This window comes from Gouania willdenowi, chromosome 16, assembly GCF_900634775.1.
Source record: "Gouania willdenowi chromosome 16, fGouWil2.1, whole genome shotgun sequence".
Taxonomy (NCBI): Eukaryota; Metazoa; Chordata; class Actinopteri; order Blenniiformes; family Gobiesocidae; genus Gouania; species Gouania willdenowi.
Genome location: NC_041059.1, coordinates 26752694 through 26766830, shown reverse-complemented (window position 1 = coordinate 26766830; position 14137 = coordinate 26752694). Strand labels below are relative to the sequence as shown.

Genomic DNA, 14137 nt, shown 5'->3' with positions numbered 1-14137 from the left:
TATTTTTATCCACACTATACACTCAAAGCATAAAGCGGCCTTAATGTAAACAGTTTGTGCTGAGAATAAAATACTTTGCAACTATGCATGATAATGTCTTTAATATTACTCTCAAAAATGTACAGATCTTATAGGCCACGTGAGGGAAACGCTCGGTCTCCGGTGAGGGGGGATGTTCAGAGAGTAGATAAGACATAAATATTGGAACAAAAGCAGTCTCTCTCAGTTCAAGATGCCATTTTTAAGTCCATCAGCATCATTTGCGTCAGCCGAACCTCCTCCTCTGCTTCTTCATCCTCCAGATAGATTTCCATCTTTCCCCAAGCAGTTTAGCTTTCCAACCTCCCACCCTCCCACCGCCCTCTTTTCATCAACTCCTGCCACCATCAAACCTCTGGTTGGCCCTCTGTCTTCCATCAGCTTGAAGAGTTAATGACATTGCTAATGATGGGAAATGAGTTCAGTCATTTCAACTGTGAAGGTCCCATGAGGCAAGGCAAAGGGGGCTGGTGGGTCTAGCTGGTCACTGCAGCAGGGGGAGCAGCTTGTGTTTAGTAGGTTTGGTACTAGTATTGTTACTGATTGCCAGGGCAGAGGTGGCGTGAGGCTCTGACAAAGGTAGAAGAGGTGATGGGGTCTGTGATAGATGTCAGTCGGATTATGGTGCAGCAGCAGCTAGCAGCTTTGCGTTGGTTCTTTGTTCAGATTGGTCACTTCAGTCCTTATTGGCTGGAGCGGACTGATGCCAAGTGATCACTGTGTTGGTTCTGGGCCCGAAACCGCAGCCTCTGCTTGTTCTTCTTCTTTGGTTCTTTAGATCGGTGCTTCCCGGAACCACCTGGGAGAAACAAAAAAGGGGAAACAGTCACTCATCAGTAGGAAAAAGAATGTCAAGAAAAGGGGTCACCAGCGCGGTGCCAGCGGCCACCAGGTAGCCTGCATTGGACTATGTGAGGTGCCCTCAGTAGCTCTAGTCATGAATGAGCTCCATCTAATATCTGATTTACTTTCCAGCATTCAAACTCTCAAAGATAAATACATATGACAGATGTAGTGTAGTTATTACTTAGTAGAGTTTAAACACTGCTGCATTGCCACCTTTAAAATGTATTTTCGCTGAAACATTATGAGAAATGTTTTTAAGTGTTGCAGATATGGTGTATGGGTTGTGGTGTGATATATATAATGTAAGATATATTTTTAAAAACGTAAGGTGGATTTCCATAAAATATCACATCATTGTTACATTTTACAAATGTCACGTTATACGATTAGTTAAAAGTTGTTTGTTAGTAGCTAGAAAAATAGGAAGATGATCACTTTCTATGAAATGTAATGAAAAGAAAATCGCATAAATTAAGAGAAGCGTTACATGTTGAAACTTAAAGGCACACTGTGGACTTTTTGACCTAAAGAGTTGACCCATATGAGTTATTTCAAATGATTCCTCAGGCCAATATACAGCGCTTGAGTATCAATGTATCAATGCTCCGAGCGGGGCGACAACGACGGCGAGGCGAGGGAGTGGGGGGAAGCAAAACCGACGCGGTAAGGAAGGCCGAGCGGCGGGTAGAGGAGGGTGGGAGCGGCGGCTGCTCCTCCAGCCTCTACTCCAGCACATAGACTGTAGCCGTGGCGCAAGCGCAACCCCACTTCGCACCCCAGCCCTGAGAAACAATCCCTAAGTTACAGGTCAACTACTGTCTGCATACACAATCAAAAGACAAAAGGAGGCTGGCCCGACTGACTGATTGTTGATTTTTGCGACAGTGCTGCGGCGCTTGTGGCCACTAGGGGCGCTTGTGTGAAAGTTACCGGTCTACTGACCAAAAGTTACACAGTGTGCCTATAAGCATTTTACTGCTAGCCTTCCTTAATATATTACCCACTAATTAAAGTGAATCCGTGAACATTCACTATTTAAGAAGTACTTTTCTAACTGGTAGCCCTTCGGACTATACAGTATCTATGAAGTAGCTCACAGTATCAGAAAGCCTGGTGACCCCCGGTCAAGAAAGAGATGCTAAACAAACCACCAAGGCTCATTGTTTTCCAAATAAAAGATTAGAGTAACCCCTTGTGACCAATGTAAAAATGTGTAAGGACACTACAGTCCGTATCTAAACAAAATAATGTAGTATTCTGAACTGAAAAAGTATTGTTTTAACTCAGGCCATATTTGGTAACAGGTGTGACTAAACCACTGATATCTCAAACAATGCATTGTCACAAACATTTTACATTATTGAAAGGTTAACATTTTGCCAATGTTTGTTTGTTTGTGAACACAGACCAACTAAAATAAAAAAAAAAAAAAAACTAATGGACTAATTTTGCTCACATTTTCAGGAAATATCCAAAATTGTATGAGGAACATGTGATAAAATTTTGGAATCGAATCCGGATCAAAAAACGGGTTCTCGTTCAGTTTTATACAAATCAATAGCTGCATTTCCATTGCTCTTGGAAATGTGCAAAATCTGTAATAAAAACTGTTAACAGAAAAACTTCAATTTCGAAAAAACACTCAAATATCGCTCAAAAGTGGTTTCATGAGGAGGTATTTCAGGCATTTCAAAATTGAAATGTGAAGCAGAAGCGCTATGGGAACACATTTTCCGCAAATACACGTCACAGAACGTGACGCACATGGTCACATGACATGAGGTATACAGTATGGTCACATGACCACTGCTCTCCGAGAAAACATGGCGCGGTATGTGTAAACAAAAGAGGAGACCCATTTCATAGCATTATACTTAAAAATGATTACTGTCACAATAAACGAGGAACCAACAAAGGAATACGGAGTGTTTTAAGGAGGTTCTGAGCATCTGTCTTTCTCCAGCAAAGTCTCACGAGTTGAGATATCACAGTAGTTGTGAGGCTCCTGCCCAAAACAACGTTCAATGGAAACAAGTTCAAAACACAATTATACTTTGTCGACATTTAGAAATTAGGCATTTATTTTGCAAAAGCCTGTAATGGAAATCCAGCTAATGATTCCCTAAGTTCAGTTCTTTAAGCTGATTGTACCGCACCTCATGCTGGTGATTGCACGTTTAAAGCTTGTACATGATTGGAAGGGTGCACTAACTATTTATTTAACCAGTAACAATTAACAAAGCTACATTATAAAGAGTGTGGACCCCATGCAACGAAACATCCCAAATTAAATCCCAACATGTTCCGATACTCAGGATTGTTTGGTTATAAACAAATGTCTGCTCATCTCTTCTCGAAGCTTTTCACTGTCACTGCAATAGAGATAAGTATAGGACTCTGCAAAACTCTTTCCAAGTTGGAAAGATCTCCCTGTCCAAGGTTAATCTATCCCAGGTTTTTAATGGGACGGGCAAAGCATACTGGGAGCCAACTTCCTGCTCTCATATGAGCTTGTGTGGTGGAGGCTCGGCAACCATGGCTCTCTGTGACAGAGAAAACTTTGGCTACTGAACCACAAGGCAACAATCGGCCTGCCAAGGCCACAAATAAGATAACGAGGTGTGTGTGCGAAAGTGAGAGAGGAACTGAGTGAGTGTGAGGGAATTTAAGGGAAAAAGAAAATCTAATGGGAGGAAAAGTGAAGTAAGGCCCAGATGATGAGTATCTGGATCTTGATCTGGAATACAAAGAAACATGGAAAAGTGCAGGATTTTGCTACCTTGTTCTGGCTCTTATTACTGCACTTGTTCAATGCTTTTACTTGAAAAATAGCAGGTAACAGTGTGTAAAATCCCACATTATTTCTAATTGCCTTCTCATATGTGCAATGACCCTTTAACCACCCAAGTCAAGGAACGTTTCCCATTCTCAGGGCTGCACTGGGAAGTAGATTACAGAGTATTCACTTGCTAAAGCTGACACGCATGAGAAAGCAAAATATTGTTCTGCTAATAGGGTCTGCAATGAATAATACAGATGCATGCAAACACCAAACCATTTTAAAACCATTTCCTGCAATTGAATCTAATCTTGTTATCCATCGCCAATTCCAGGATCTGGCGGTAAAGGGTCTCGCACACAGCTCCTAATTAAACTCAACCTTTGAAAAATAACGTTCACAACTCCTCCATCAAAATCTCATGGACCTTTCTTAAAATACTGAACTTTCTACACATGTTTAACTGATGCCACATTAGATTCTTTGTGCTACTTACTGTACCACCGTGTTTGTTAATGTCACTCTGGAGCTCAAAGGCATTTGGCCTATTTGATTCATTTTCCCAATTGCCATTTAGAGTTGTACTAATTCAAAACAGAGTTGCTGGGTGCCGCATAAACACTGCGTTGAGTGCAATCAACTCAAGATGAATTACATTTGACAGCATCAAAGTACAAGATGCAGCATTACTCTACTTTTCTACCAGACGGAGACCATGTGGACCAATTTCTTGGACAAAAGTGTGTATTTGAGTTGGAAAAGGACTTTCGAGTTCAAGGTTAGGATGGAAATCTGTAATACAGCAGGTTAATCATATATGAAATGCCAAAAGAACCATAGGATGTATTTTTGCTAAAATTGCTTGTCTGCTATCACTACAATTGTAACTACAACCACAGACTTTACTGGTAATTCATTTTGGAAGTAAAATAACCTTTTTCCTTTACTGTGTGTAAAGTGATACAGAACCCATCACATGAAAGCACTTCAAATACACGTAATATCCCTTTAAATGTAGGCATTGTCATTTTGGAGATTTCCGCCAATCAGTGTTCACATATTGTGGCGATATCACGTCAGTGCGTACGTGTCAATACGTTATTTATAGAGTTATGGCTTTATTCCGATAAAGTCCAGGAATAATGACACGTTTGGAGGCCACTTTCAGCCCATCTTACAACAGATCCACATCCTCCACAAGGAAGAAACCTTAAAACTGTTATTCTACTTTATGATCTAATTGATTGGAAACTTTAACCTCATACAAGCAGTTGGACTAACGTGCATGGAGCACTTTGTTGGGTAAATATTTGATCGACCTGCAAAGGCTTTTTATTGCATATGCAGCTTTTTAATGGCCTCTCATTCTTACCTGTAAGGTTAACATATATTGTAATAGTCTTTCAGTTGAGCTGTTTTTTTTTAAAGTTTAAGTTTAGGATCTCTTCAAACATCTTTGGACTAGATTGAACAAATCCAGCTAAAATTTGATTTAAAACACCAAACCTTTTAATCCCAGTTGCCTTTTGTGTGCAATTGTTGTGATATTTGGTCTGTTTAATATCTAGAGCCACTGAAAATAGCCAAGACATTCAAGGAAACAGTAAAAGTTATGTTCTTATAATCACAGTCTACCATGTCCGGCCACATGGTAGCAGGACAGTTTGCTGTCAGAGATGATTAGGTGCGCCATAAAAAGTAAATGGCAAACGGTAAATATCACCTAAAAAGTAGAGAGAAAAAAATTGTGACAGTTTACGATAGTTCATATATATTTGTGTGCTAATTTGAAGCTCCAAAAATGGAGAATACATGAGCACAGCCAAAATAAATAATCAACGTTGGGTTTTTTCGCTCATTTTTTTTTTTTTTTTACAACTTTAATGGATCAAACATACATTTGTTAAACTACAGGAGACATAGACCTAAGTCTCATCCAGTGGTGCTCATACAGTTTATGTTTAATTAATCCTAAACATAATCATTAGCAACAAGAACATAGATTCTCACCAATCAATGTTTTAAATTCACATTACTTAACTTCTTTTTTCTCCCCTTTTGATAAGATAAGCAGTGGACTCAAATGTTACAAAACTGAATTTTTCCAGCATCAAAAGGCTGAGGATAAATCTTTTGAAAGAATTTGATATTAATGCTTTGTTAAACTGTCCTTTGATCATTTCTGTAATGATCGTGATGTGTTTTCTCTGTAACTGGTTTCTTTAGGGGCTCTGAAGGAGTTTGTGAAGACATATCCATTGTGATTTCATTTATAATTCATAACCAAATCTTTGCGCTGACAGCTAGAGGGCAACCAATCCCCACAGAAGCCCTCTTCCTCCTGCTGGGATGGTTTATCACACATGATCTAGCCAAGAACTCCCATCGAGCCTTTACTTTGAGCAGCAAGCTCAAGGTAATCACTAAAGCTGGTTAGAAGCCTTCACAGAGGAACCCGTTTTATGTACTACAATAGCTTTCAAATCCAAGAACATATTCATAAATCTTTTGGCATGTAAAGATAATTTGGTCTTGGAAGGTACTGCTGGTTTTATGTAACATCACGTGTATACTGTGTAATGACACATGAAAGGCAGAATGTTGGAGAATGGATTTTTATCAGTAACTTATTTTTATCACTATTTGCTCTTTGCTGCCACTACAACAAAACCACAAACTGAAAGTTTCCTTTGCCCTAGATACAATCACATCTTGATAAAGACAAGAAAACAAACAAACATAAATCTCATAAGAGACGCAAAACATTTCATGAGTTTGGCTGAAATACAGAAAGCTGCAGCAGGAAGGTTGTTAATTTGTAGCTGGCAGGCGTGACCTTTGTTGAATTTATATCTGTATTTGTGTGTGCAGTGCGTGTGTAAGTTATCTATGCTCTCTGAAGGAGGAGCTCCTACATCACCTATGCAAGCTTGAGAAATACTTAATGTCATGTCCAATCCTCTCAGCTGCCTAACCAGTGAGCACAGAAATATTAAACTCCTTCACGTGGACAATGTGATGGTCCTTACTCAATACTCCAATGCTTTTTCATTTCTTGGCCTCACATTTTCCCCCCATTACGAATCCCGTTGCTGGGCCTTTTGGTTCAGCAACGGGACTGAATAGTAAAGATACAACTACCGGTAAGTGTTGAGCCATATTATCATACTATCGCACTGCAGAATGATGTCCAACAGAATCACCAATAGATAATCAGTCAAATATATATTGAAGGTGGAAGGAGCCCAAGCAAGAGCTCATTTCAGCTGTGTTGAAGCATACAGATTGATAAGAAATTGTTGCACTTCTGTGTGTCGTGATTTTTCTCTCACGACACACAGAAGATTCACCCATATGTCATTAGTTATGTGTGCTGTTAGGACCCTGAAGAAAGCAGGGCCAAGTATCACCATGATTTTATCCACTGATGACTCCGGTGGCAGTGCAGGAATCAAGGGCCTAATCTTGTCTCCATTGCTTGTGCGGTTTGAGGAAAATCGATGACTGACCTCAAAAAGACATTAAGACATACAGTAAATGGGATCTAATACTCTCTGAAAACTTGGCCCCAATCTCCTGTTACCCTTGTCCCTCCTCTTGATGCAGACAGTCAATTAATAACGTTCATAGGACACAGAAGGGAGAAGATGGGGAACAGAAGAAGAAAAATAAAGCAAAGAAAAAAAAGTCGACTTCAAGAAGGTAAAGCCAGATTTTTTTTCTCATATACAGTCAAAAGAGGGGACCATTATTAGTGAAGGAAGGAGCGAACTATTGGCGCCAGTGAGATTTGATTCCAGTGGCAGAAATTGGATTAGCAGCCATTAAGGGCCTCCTCACACATACATTTGTAATATTAGGGAATGATCTGTGGTACTCGCCTTACTCACACACTGACAACTTTAAAGTCTGGGAAAGGTTACGAGCGCTGACACTGCCCTGTATTGCTCCTGGGCTTAGTTTATGCTTGATTTATAGGTGGGACACATACGTATGACCTCAACTGACCCGTGGTTTGTTTGGCATGGGCCAGAGGTAAGCTAAAACTTTATTTCAGCTGTTGTCCATTTTTAGAGAAAAGTAAGGCAAGAAGGACCTGGATTGGAACTCATATGCATGTAAAATGGCTGAAATTGTAAGAAAAAAATGACCTGGGATGATGAAAGATCTACAAAGTAAACTACTGAGAGATGTTGGAAAAAACGTTATCGTGATAGAGAGGACAAGAAGCTCATTTTGCCAAGTGACTGACAAAAGGCTCTCTGCACAGCATCACTTATCCCTAACAAGGTTACCCTGGATCACACTCTTTCAGTCACTCTTTCACTACGTCCTTCCTTTTACCCCATGCTCTGCTTACCATCACTACTGGTGCTGGGTGAGAAAGATTAAAAACACATGCATTCCGATTTTAAAAGCTAATGTTGGGATTAGGTCGCTCATTATTTTCTCATCTGTGACCCGGTAGATATTCTGCACAGAGATTTGGAAACGGGGGGGGAAAGCCGGTTAGCTTGCCGCCTGGCTCTTTGATGCCTTGTTTCACTGACAGTAAGTTAGAGCGAAAACTCTGAGATTAATGTCTCAAAGCGGAGATGTCAAAAAACATGCATGACTGACACAGTGATTAATACGCTCAATGGTCAGTGTGGATGGCAAGCCAGGAAAAGGTCGATCACACAAGCAAGAGCCCAACCTGCCTGAAAAGGCTTAGGAGCAGATGATGACCCTGAGCCGTAAAAGTAGTTCCCCATCACTCTGCACAGAGTTCAAAGTCATGCTTCAGTGTTCTGCACAATGTGGTAACTGTTCCTTTGTGCTGTTTGGATTACACACTGCTGATTTGTGTGCTCAGAGGTAGGTTATCAAGCAGAAACCTTCCATGACAGATGTTAAATTAGGCCAGCTACCAAAAAAACATAACTTTTTCCAGAGATACTTCCTCCACTCCACCATCTTTTAAACACTTACACCATGTTTCAAAAATGTGGTATATTAATGGGTAATTTTTCAAGCCTCACTTGGAGTAAACACAGTGTGAAGCATGCTTCATGCAGGTAAAAAAAACTGTCTTTAAACTGTCATAAGTTTTAAAACCACTGAAACAAACAAGCAGATAGTTAATAAGATAAATGAAATGGTCAAATACTATAACCTCTAATCTAATTGTAATTCCAAAGGACTAAAGTGCTGTATTTATTAGTAAAGCAGCTTTGTGAACCGAATTAAACATCAGAGGCACAAACGTTCTTGAATTACATTACTTTATATCACTGTGTTTTTTCTATAAATTGTCTGGGATGTGAGGAGTTGAAGTAGAGGTTATGGACCCAATGCAGAGGAATGAGAACTTAAGAGAGCTTAAAACAATGTCAAAAAATGCCCCCAAAAATATCTGAAATAAAGCTCAAGAAATCAAAGTACAAATTAGCAATGCATTAGAAGTGCATACTAACAGACAGTGTTGGGAACGTTACTTTAAAAAGGTAATTAGAAATAGTTACTCACTACTTGATCCAAAAAGTAACTGAGTTAGTAATTGAATTACTCTATGATAAAAGTAACTCCTTACCAAGGAAAATAACTATTTGCATTACTGTTAAACAGATTTTTTTAGATGTGTGTGTCATTGTGAGGTGCTTCATTAAATTCGAGTTGCTTACAACGGATGTCGACGAAGTCTTCACTCCTGGATATAATGTACACTTCACATGCACGTTCTTGCCTTTGATAACAATGAATTTAAAGTTGTGATTGTATCGCCACCTTAGAAATGCCAACTTTTCATCAGACTTTTCCACGCCCTGCATCTCTGCTGCTTAATCAAATCTGTAGTGGTTGTGTGTGTGGCGCGTGTGCTGGCACGTGTAAAAACACTGGCTCTGATTGGCTACCATGAAACATGATGCCGCCTTAGCCAATCGTAGTCGCTCGCATTGTTTTTAACCCACCTCCTCACTACAGCTGCGTATGAAGCCAGGGGTGTTTTCAGATAACAGTTTATTCAATCAATGCATGTAACGCACCGCATTTAACGTTCAGTAAACATTAACGGCGTTGTAATGGCGTAAAAAGTAATTCGTTAGATTACCCCTTTACTGAAAAAAAAAGCGCTGTTACCTAACGCCGTTATTTTAAATGCCGTTATTCCAAACACTGCAGAGTCCAGAAAGAAACAAACAAACAAAAAATCACTATGAAAAACCTCAAAAAAACTAATTGTCATAAAGTTGGAGAATGTGGACTCACAGGGAACATGAGGAAGAGGCGTTTAAGACAAACACATTTCATCAGAAAACAATCCCACATGCACACCTTAAGTAGTGAGGGCAGGTAATCAAGGGGATGGGATTCACCTGTCACAGCACAGAGAGGGAGAGAGAGACAAACACATGCACTGTGCACACAGTCAGAAACAGGGGTGCTAAACACAAAGACGGACTAACACAGGGAGCTACACAGAGTTCCAATAGGCAAGATGAACATCAGCCTTTAAATCAAACACAAAGAAGCTCACCATCACCAGGTCGTGACACAAATTGCTCGTGTGTAAGAAATAAGGAAGTGAGACTCCTTCAGCAAAAATCATTAAATTGTTCGGAGGTTGTCTTCTCAAGACATGACCCAAAACAAGTGTCTAATTTCTTATGTGGTGATTTGGGGTGAATTGCTATCATTCGTTATTACTAATTGTTTGATACCAGAAACAGATAAATCTGTAAAGCTCATGATACAACCTGACTACTGGTCCATGATATCTTGCACTCACTTTTCTGTTCCTAAATCCTAAAAACCTCTCATCTTGATTTGAGGCATTAGCCTGTCACACTGTCGCCCCCTGCAGCCACGAGCAGCGTTCTAAAAGAGTCATGATGTTTAGATGACTCAACCACAGGAGAGCTTAGTTCATCTGCATACCAGATTTCACACTTTCTTCTGCTTTGAGTGAAACTCACTGTTAATGTTTATATTTTTCAAAAGTTTAATTTAAGTGAGTGTAGAGGCAGGAAAAGAGCAACATGATTGGCCCACTGTGCATGATGTGCTCCTAAACCGCAAGACTCTTGAGTGCAGCAAGCGCCCCCCCTTTGTGGTTTGCTATCTCTAAACTGACTCATCGACACATCTGGGCCTAAGTATATGGGACTCTCATGCCCTATAGCCACTTTGGTAAAAAAGGGATAATTAGCTTTTGTTGACTTTAATGAATGGCTTAATGTTGTGTTTCATTTCTGATGAGAAAAATATGAAGCTCTGTACTTAAAATTAAGCCGTAGCTTGATGTTCTTGAGGGCTTGCTGGTGCTATTGGCCTATTTTCTGTGTATTTTGGGTGTCGAGTGTGAAGTGGAGTGAACTGTAAAATAACTGTGGTGTGTGAAAAGAGAAAATTCCTAAGATCTGGAAACCTGCTGTGATATTCAGTAGCAAATTCATCATTCTAGCTGGTAATTTACTGCAGATGTCACGTCTGTTTTTCTTCTGCATAGACAGACTTGTGGCACTCAATTTCACCTTAATTTCCATGCCCTCACTTGCAAGATGAGATCTTCATAAAACCTATAATCTGTTTTATAATTCCAGCATATTGTGATATTAAGCAGGAAATGTCAGATGTTGTAATAAGAGTCATCCATCTTGGTGTTCAGTAAGTGTAATGCACTGAGCTGTGGAAAACACACAAGAACCCTATTGGATCAGTTCCATCTAATCCAAGTAAACTTGCCTCTTTTAACCTTGTCTGATATGATCTACTGAGTAAACATTTTGTATTACTCTATACTTGTGCAGGCAAAATGCACACACATTTTGACAATAAATTAGGGTGAAAGGAGAGACAATGATATAGTAATTATATTTACATTTAAGTAACGCTATCATAACTCAGCCATTCATAGGTTTGGAAGACGAACGTAAGGAAAGCAGCATATTACCCTGTTTGGTCATGAGAAATTAAAGTTAACCATGAGGCGGCATGCAATAAGATACGTTAATATAACTAATGTTCTTAAATTCAGGAGAAGAAACACAAAAACTAAGGAAGTGCAGATACAAATACTGGTATTGGTATCAAGACATCCTGGGACACCTTCTATCCTGTTCGATAACAACTCGATACTCAACTACAGCAATCCGAGTATTATACACTCGGCTTAGTGTGTGCAGGCCCTTAGAATCCATACAATTAGTAGGCATTTCAGCTCCAAATTACACATGCTATTGTCTAGAATGAGGTAGAGAATGTAAACACAACACTTCTATAGGCTGTCACTATTGTCATTGTAATCTGTACACGTGTCAAAGCTTGACCTGGAAGGCAACAGTAATTTCAGTGCTACATTTGTATTCAGAGACAACAAGGTGACATTTGTGTTTTAAACAGACAGCATCTCCACTATGTCCACATAAAGAAGGTATGTGATTCCAGGCACGTATGTTCACTTGTGCTCTAATCCCATCTGGTCTGCATCCCCTGGTCTCTGTGGGTCTGAGAAGGACTAAGGATATAGGAGGAAATTGACCAGCATGATTCCCTCTTTATATCTCATTTCAGCAAAAACCCTTTCATCCCCCTCCCTTTACTGGGAAACTCCAGGAGGAAATCCCTCACATGTTTGTACATGGAGCACAACTGTCCTAAAACAGGACCAGGCCCTAACGAGTAGGGAGCCAAGCTAAGTCAGACTGGCTTAGGCGCTCAAACAGAAACAGGGGCCATCAGGATCACGCTGCAATCCCTGTGCATTGGCCAGTGATGAGGGAATCCAGCCTGCTCGGCCGTTTTGTTTTCTTTGATTGTTCCGACGGCGTTCAAAGCGTGCTGTTGTCCAGCCTCGTCTCATAATCCGACAGACTCCTCAAATTTTTTTGATAAAAATAGTTCGTTTGTTCACGGCAGCGGAAAATAAGGAGAAATTTGTTTGATGTGTTAGCAGAGCTCCTGTTGCATGGGGAGAGAGGTAAAGCCGATTCAGGAAAGGCTTGATCCTCTCTAAGGCCTGTGCTGCATCAAACACTTGTCAAACAGCACACAGAAAGACAGCTGAGTGGCTTTGAAAGAATTGATCACAGACATGGGCAATAGGAGCCACCGCTCCTCTATCCAGGCACCACTCATACTCCCGTCAATAATCCCTCTTCAACTCACATGAACACAAACAGAGGGCTTTGAGGCATATGGCAGACATTTTCTTGTTGTTTTTAGCTGTGTATGATTACAGTGCAATTTTAACGGTCATTTCATGGTCTCACCTCGCTCACGAGGGGAGGTTTGTGTACTCCAGAAAGCAGCAGCATCTGTTGGAGATGCACCGAGGAGAAGGAGAGTAGATTCAATTCAAAGGGAGGCTCAAACGGGATAATCCGAAAGAACTGTCTCAAGGTCTGTCAGGATCATGATCCTCAACCTTGCCACCCAGCGGGATGGAACGTTTATGTTTCAGAGGATTGGATACGGCACCTGGAAGGGTCGGGTTTCATGACACCAACCAGTCAATTATGTCTTGGGATGTTCTTTGGTAAGGCATAATGTTCCTGGGTCTATTAGGACGTCGGAAAATACTAGTTATTTACTGCTCATGTTAAATTGTAAGAATATGGCCTGAAAACACTTAACAATTAAAGAATCAGACGGTTCCCTCATGTTTAAGTGATTATCTAAAGCTGCTACAGACAATGTTTTTTTATTAGTAAAATGAATACATAGTGTAGCCCTCATAGATCAATAAATCAAGCATCATTTGCTTGAAAAAAAAAAAATTAGAAGGTTAAAAATTTGTTTTGATCTCCACTGTTAATACTTTGCATTGTGCGACATGGAGTCCCATAGACGGGTGCATCAAAGTCTTTTTACTTAATTCTTGCTGTGATTTATTTTGTTTCTTTGCTAGATATGGTGGACAGTGATTTGCTTGACACCATTCCCCGCAATATCACCTCACTCCGCAATATTGGGCGGCAGTAGCTCAGTCCGTAGGGACATGGGTTGGGAACCGGAGAGTGGCCAATTCAAGTCCTGGTGCGGACCAAAAATACGGAAGTTGTTCTGGTAGCTCAGGGCACCTATCGAGCACTGCCGAGGTGCCTTTGAGCAAGGCACAAACCCCAACACTGCTCTGGTGCGCTCCCTTCTTGGTAAAAGTCTGACATCTCCCCATTAATGCATGTCCACAGGGCCTATGTGTGTGAGAAGCATGTCCCTAAAATGACAAAGTGTAAAAACCTGAATTTCCCCCTGGGATTAATAAATATAATAAAAATATCATTCATATAAATTATATTTTAGCTGGATTTGCATCTTTCTGTATAAGCTTCAAAATAAACATGTCATTTTTTTTGCCAAAACTTTTAGTCCGTGAAAACACCACAAATGTGTTGGGTGAGTTTTTGGAGCCTAACACAAGAAATCACCATAACAATGAAGTGAAAACACTTCTTTGCATCAGTCTACGCACATCAGTCTATCCCACAATGC

General features: G+C 40.3%; 1 protein-coding gene across 1 annotated transcript in view; it reads right to left on the bottom strand.

The window, feature by feature from the left end:
* Positions 1-601: 601 nt before the first annotated feature.
* The window catches only part of LOC114477884 (R-spondin-2-like), a 127417-nt gene continuing 113881 nt past the window's right edge, over positions 602-14137 (bottom strand). Inside the window, exon 5 of the mRNA XM_028470553.1 lies at positions 602-838. Coding sequence (XP_028326354.1) covers positions 723-838 — 116 coding nt within the window. The 3' untranslated portion in view covers positions 602-722. The remainder of the gene's footprint in view (positions 839-14137) is intronic.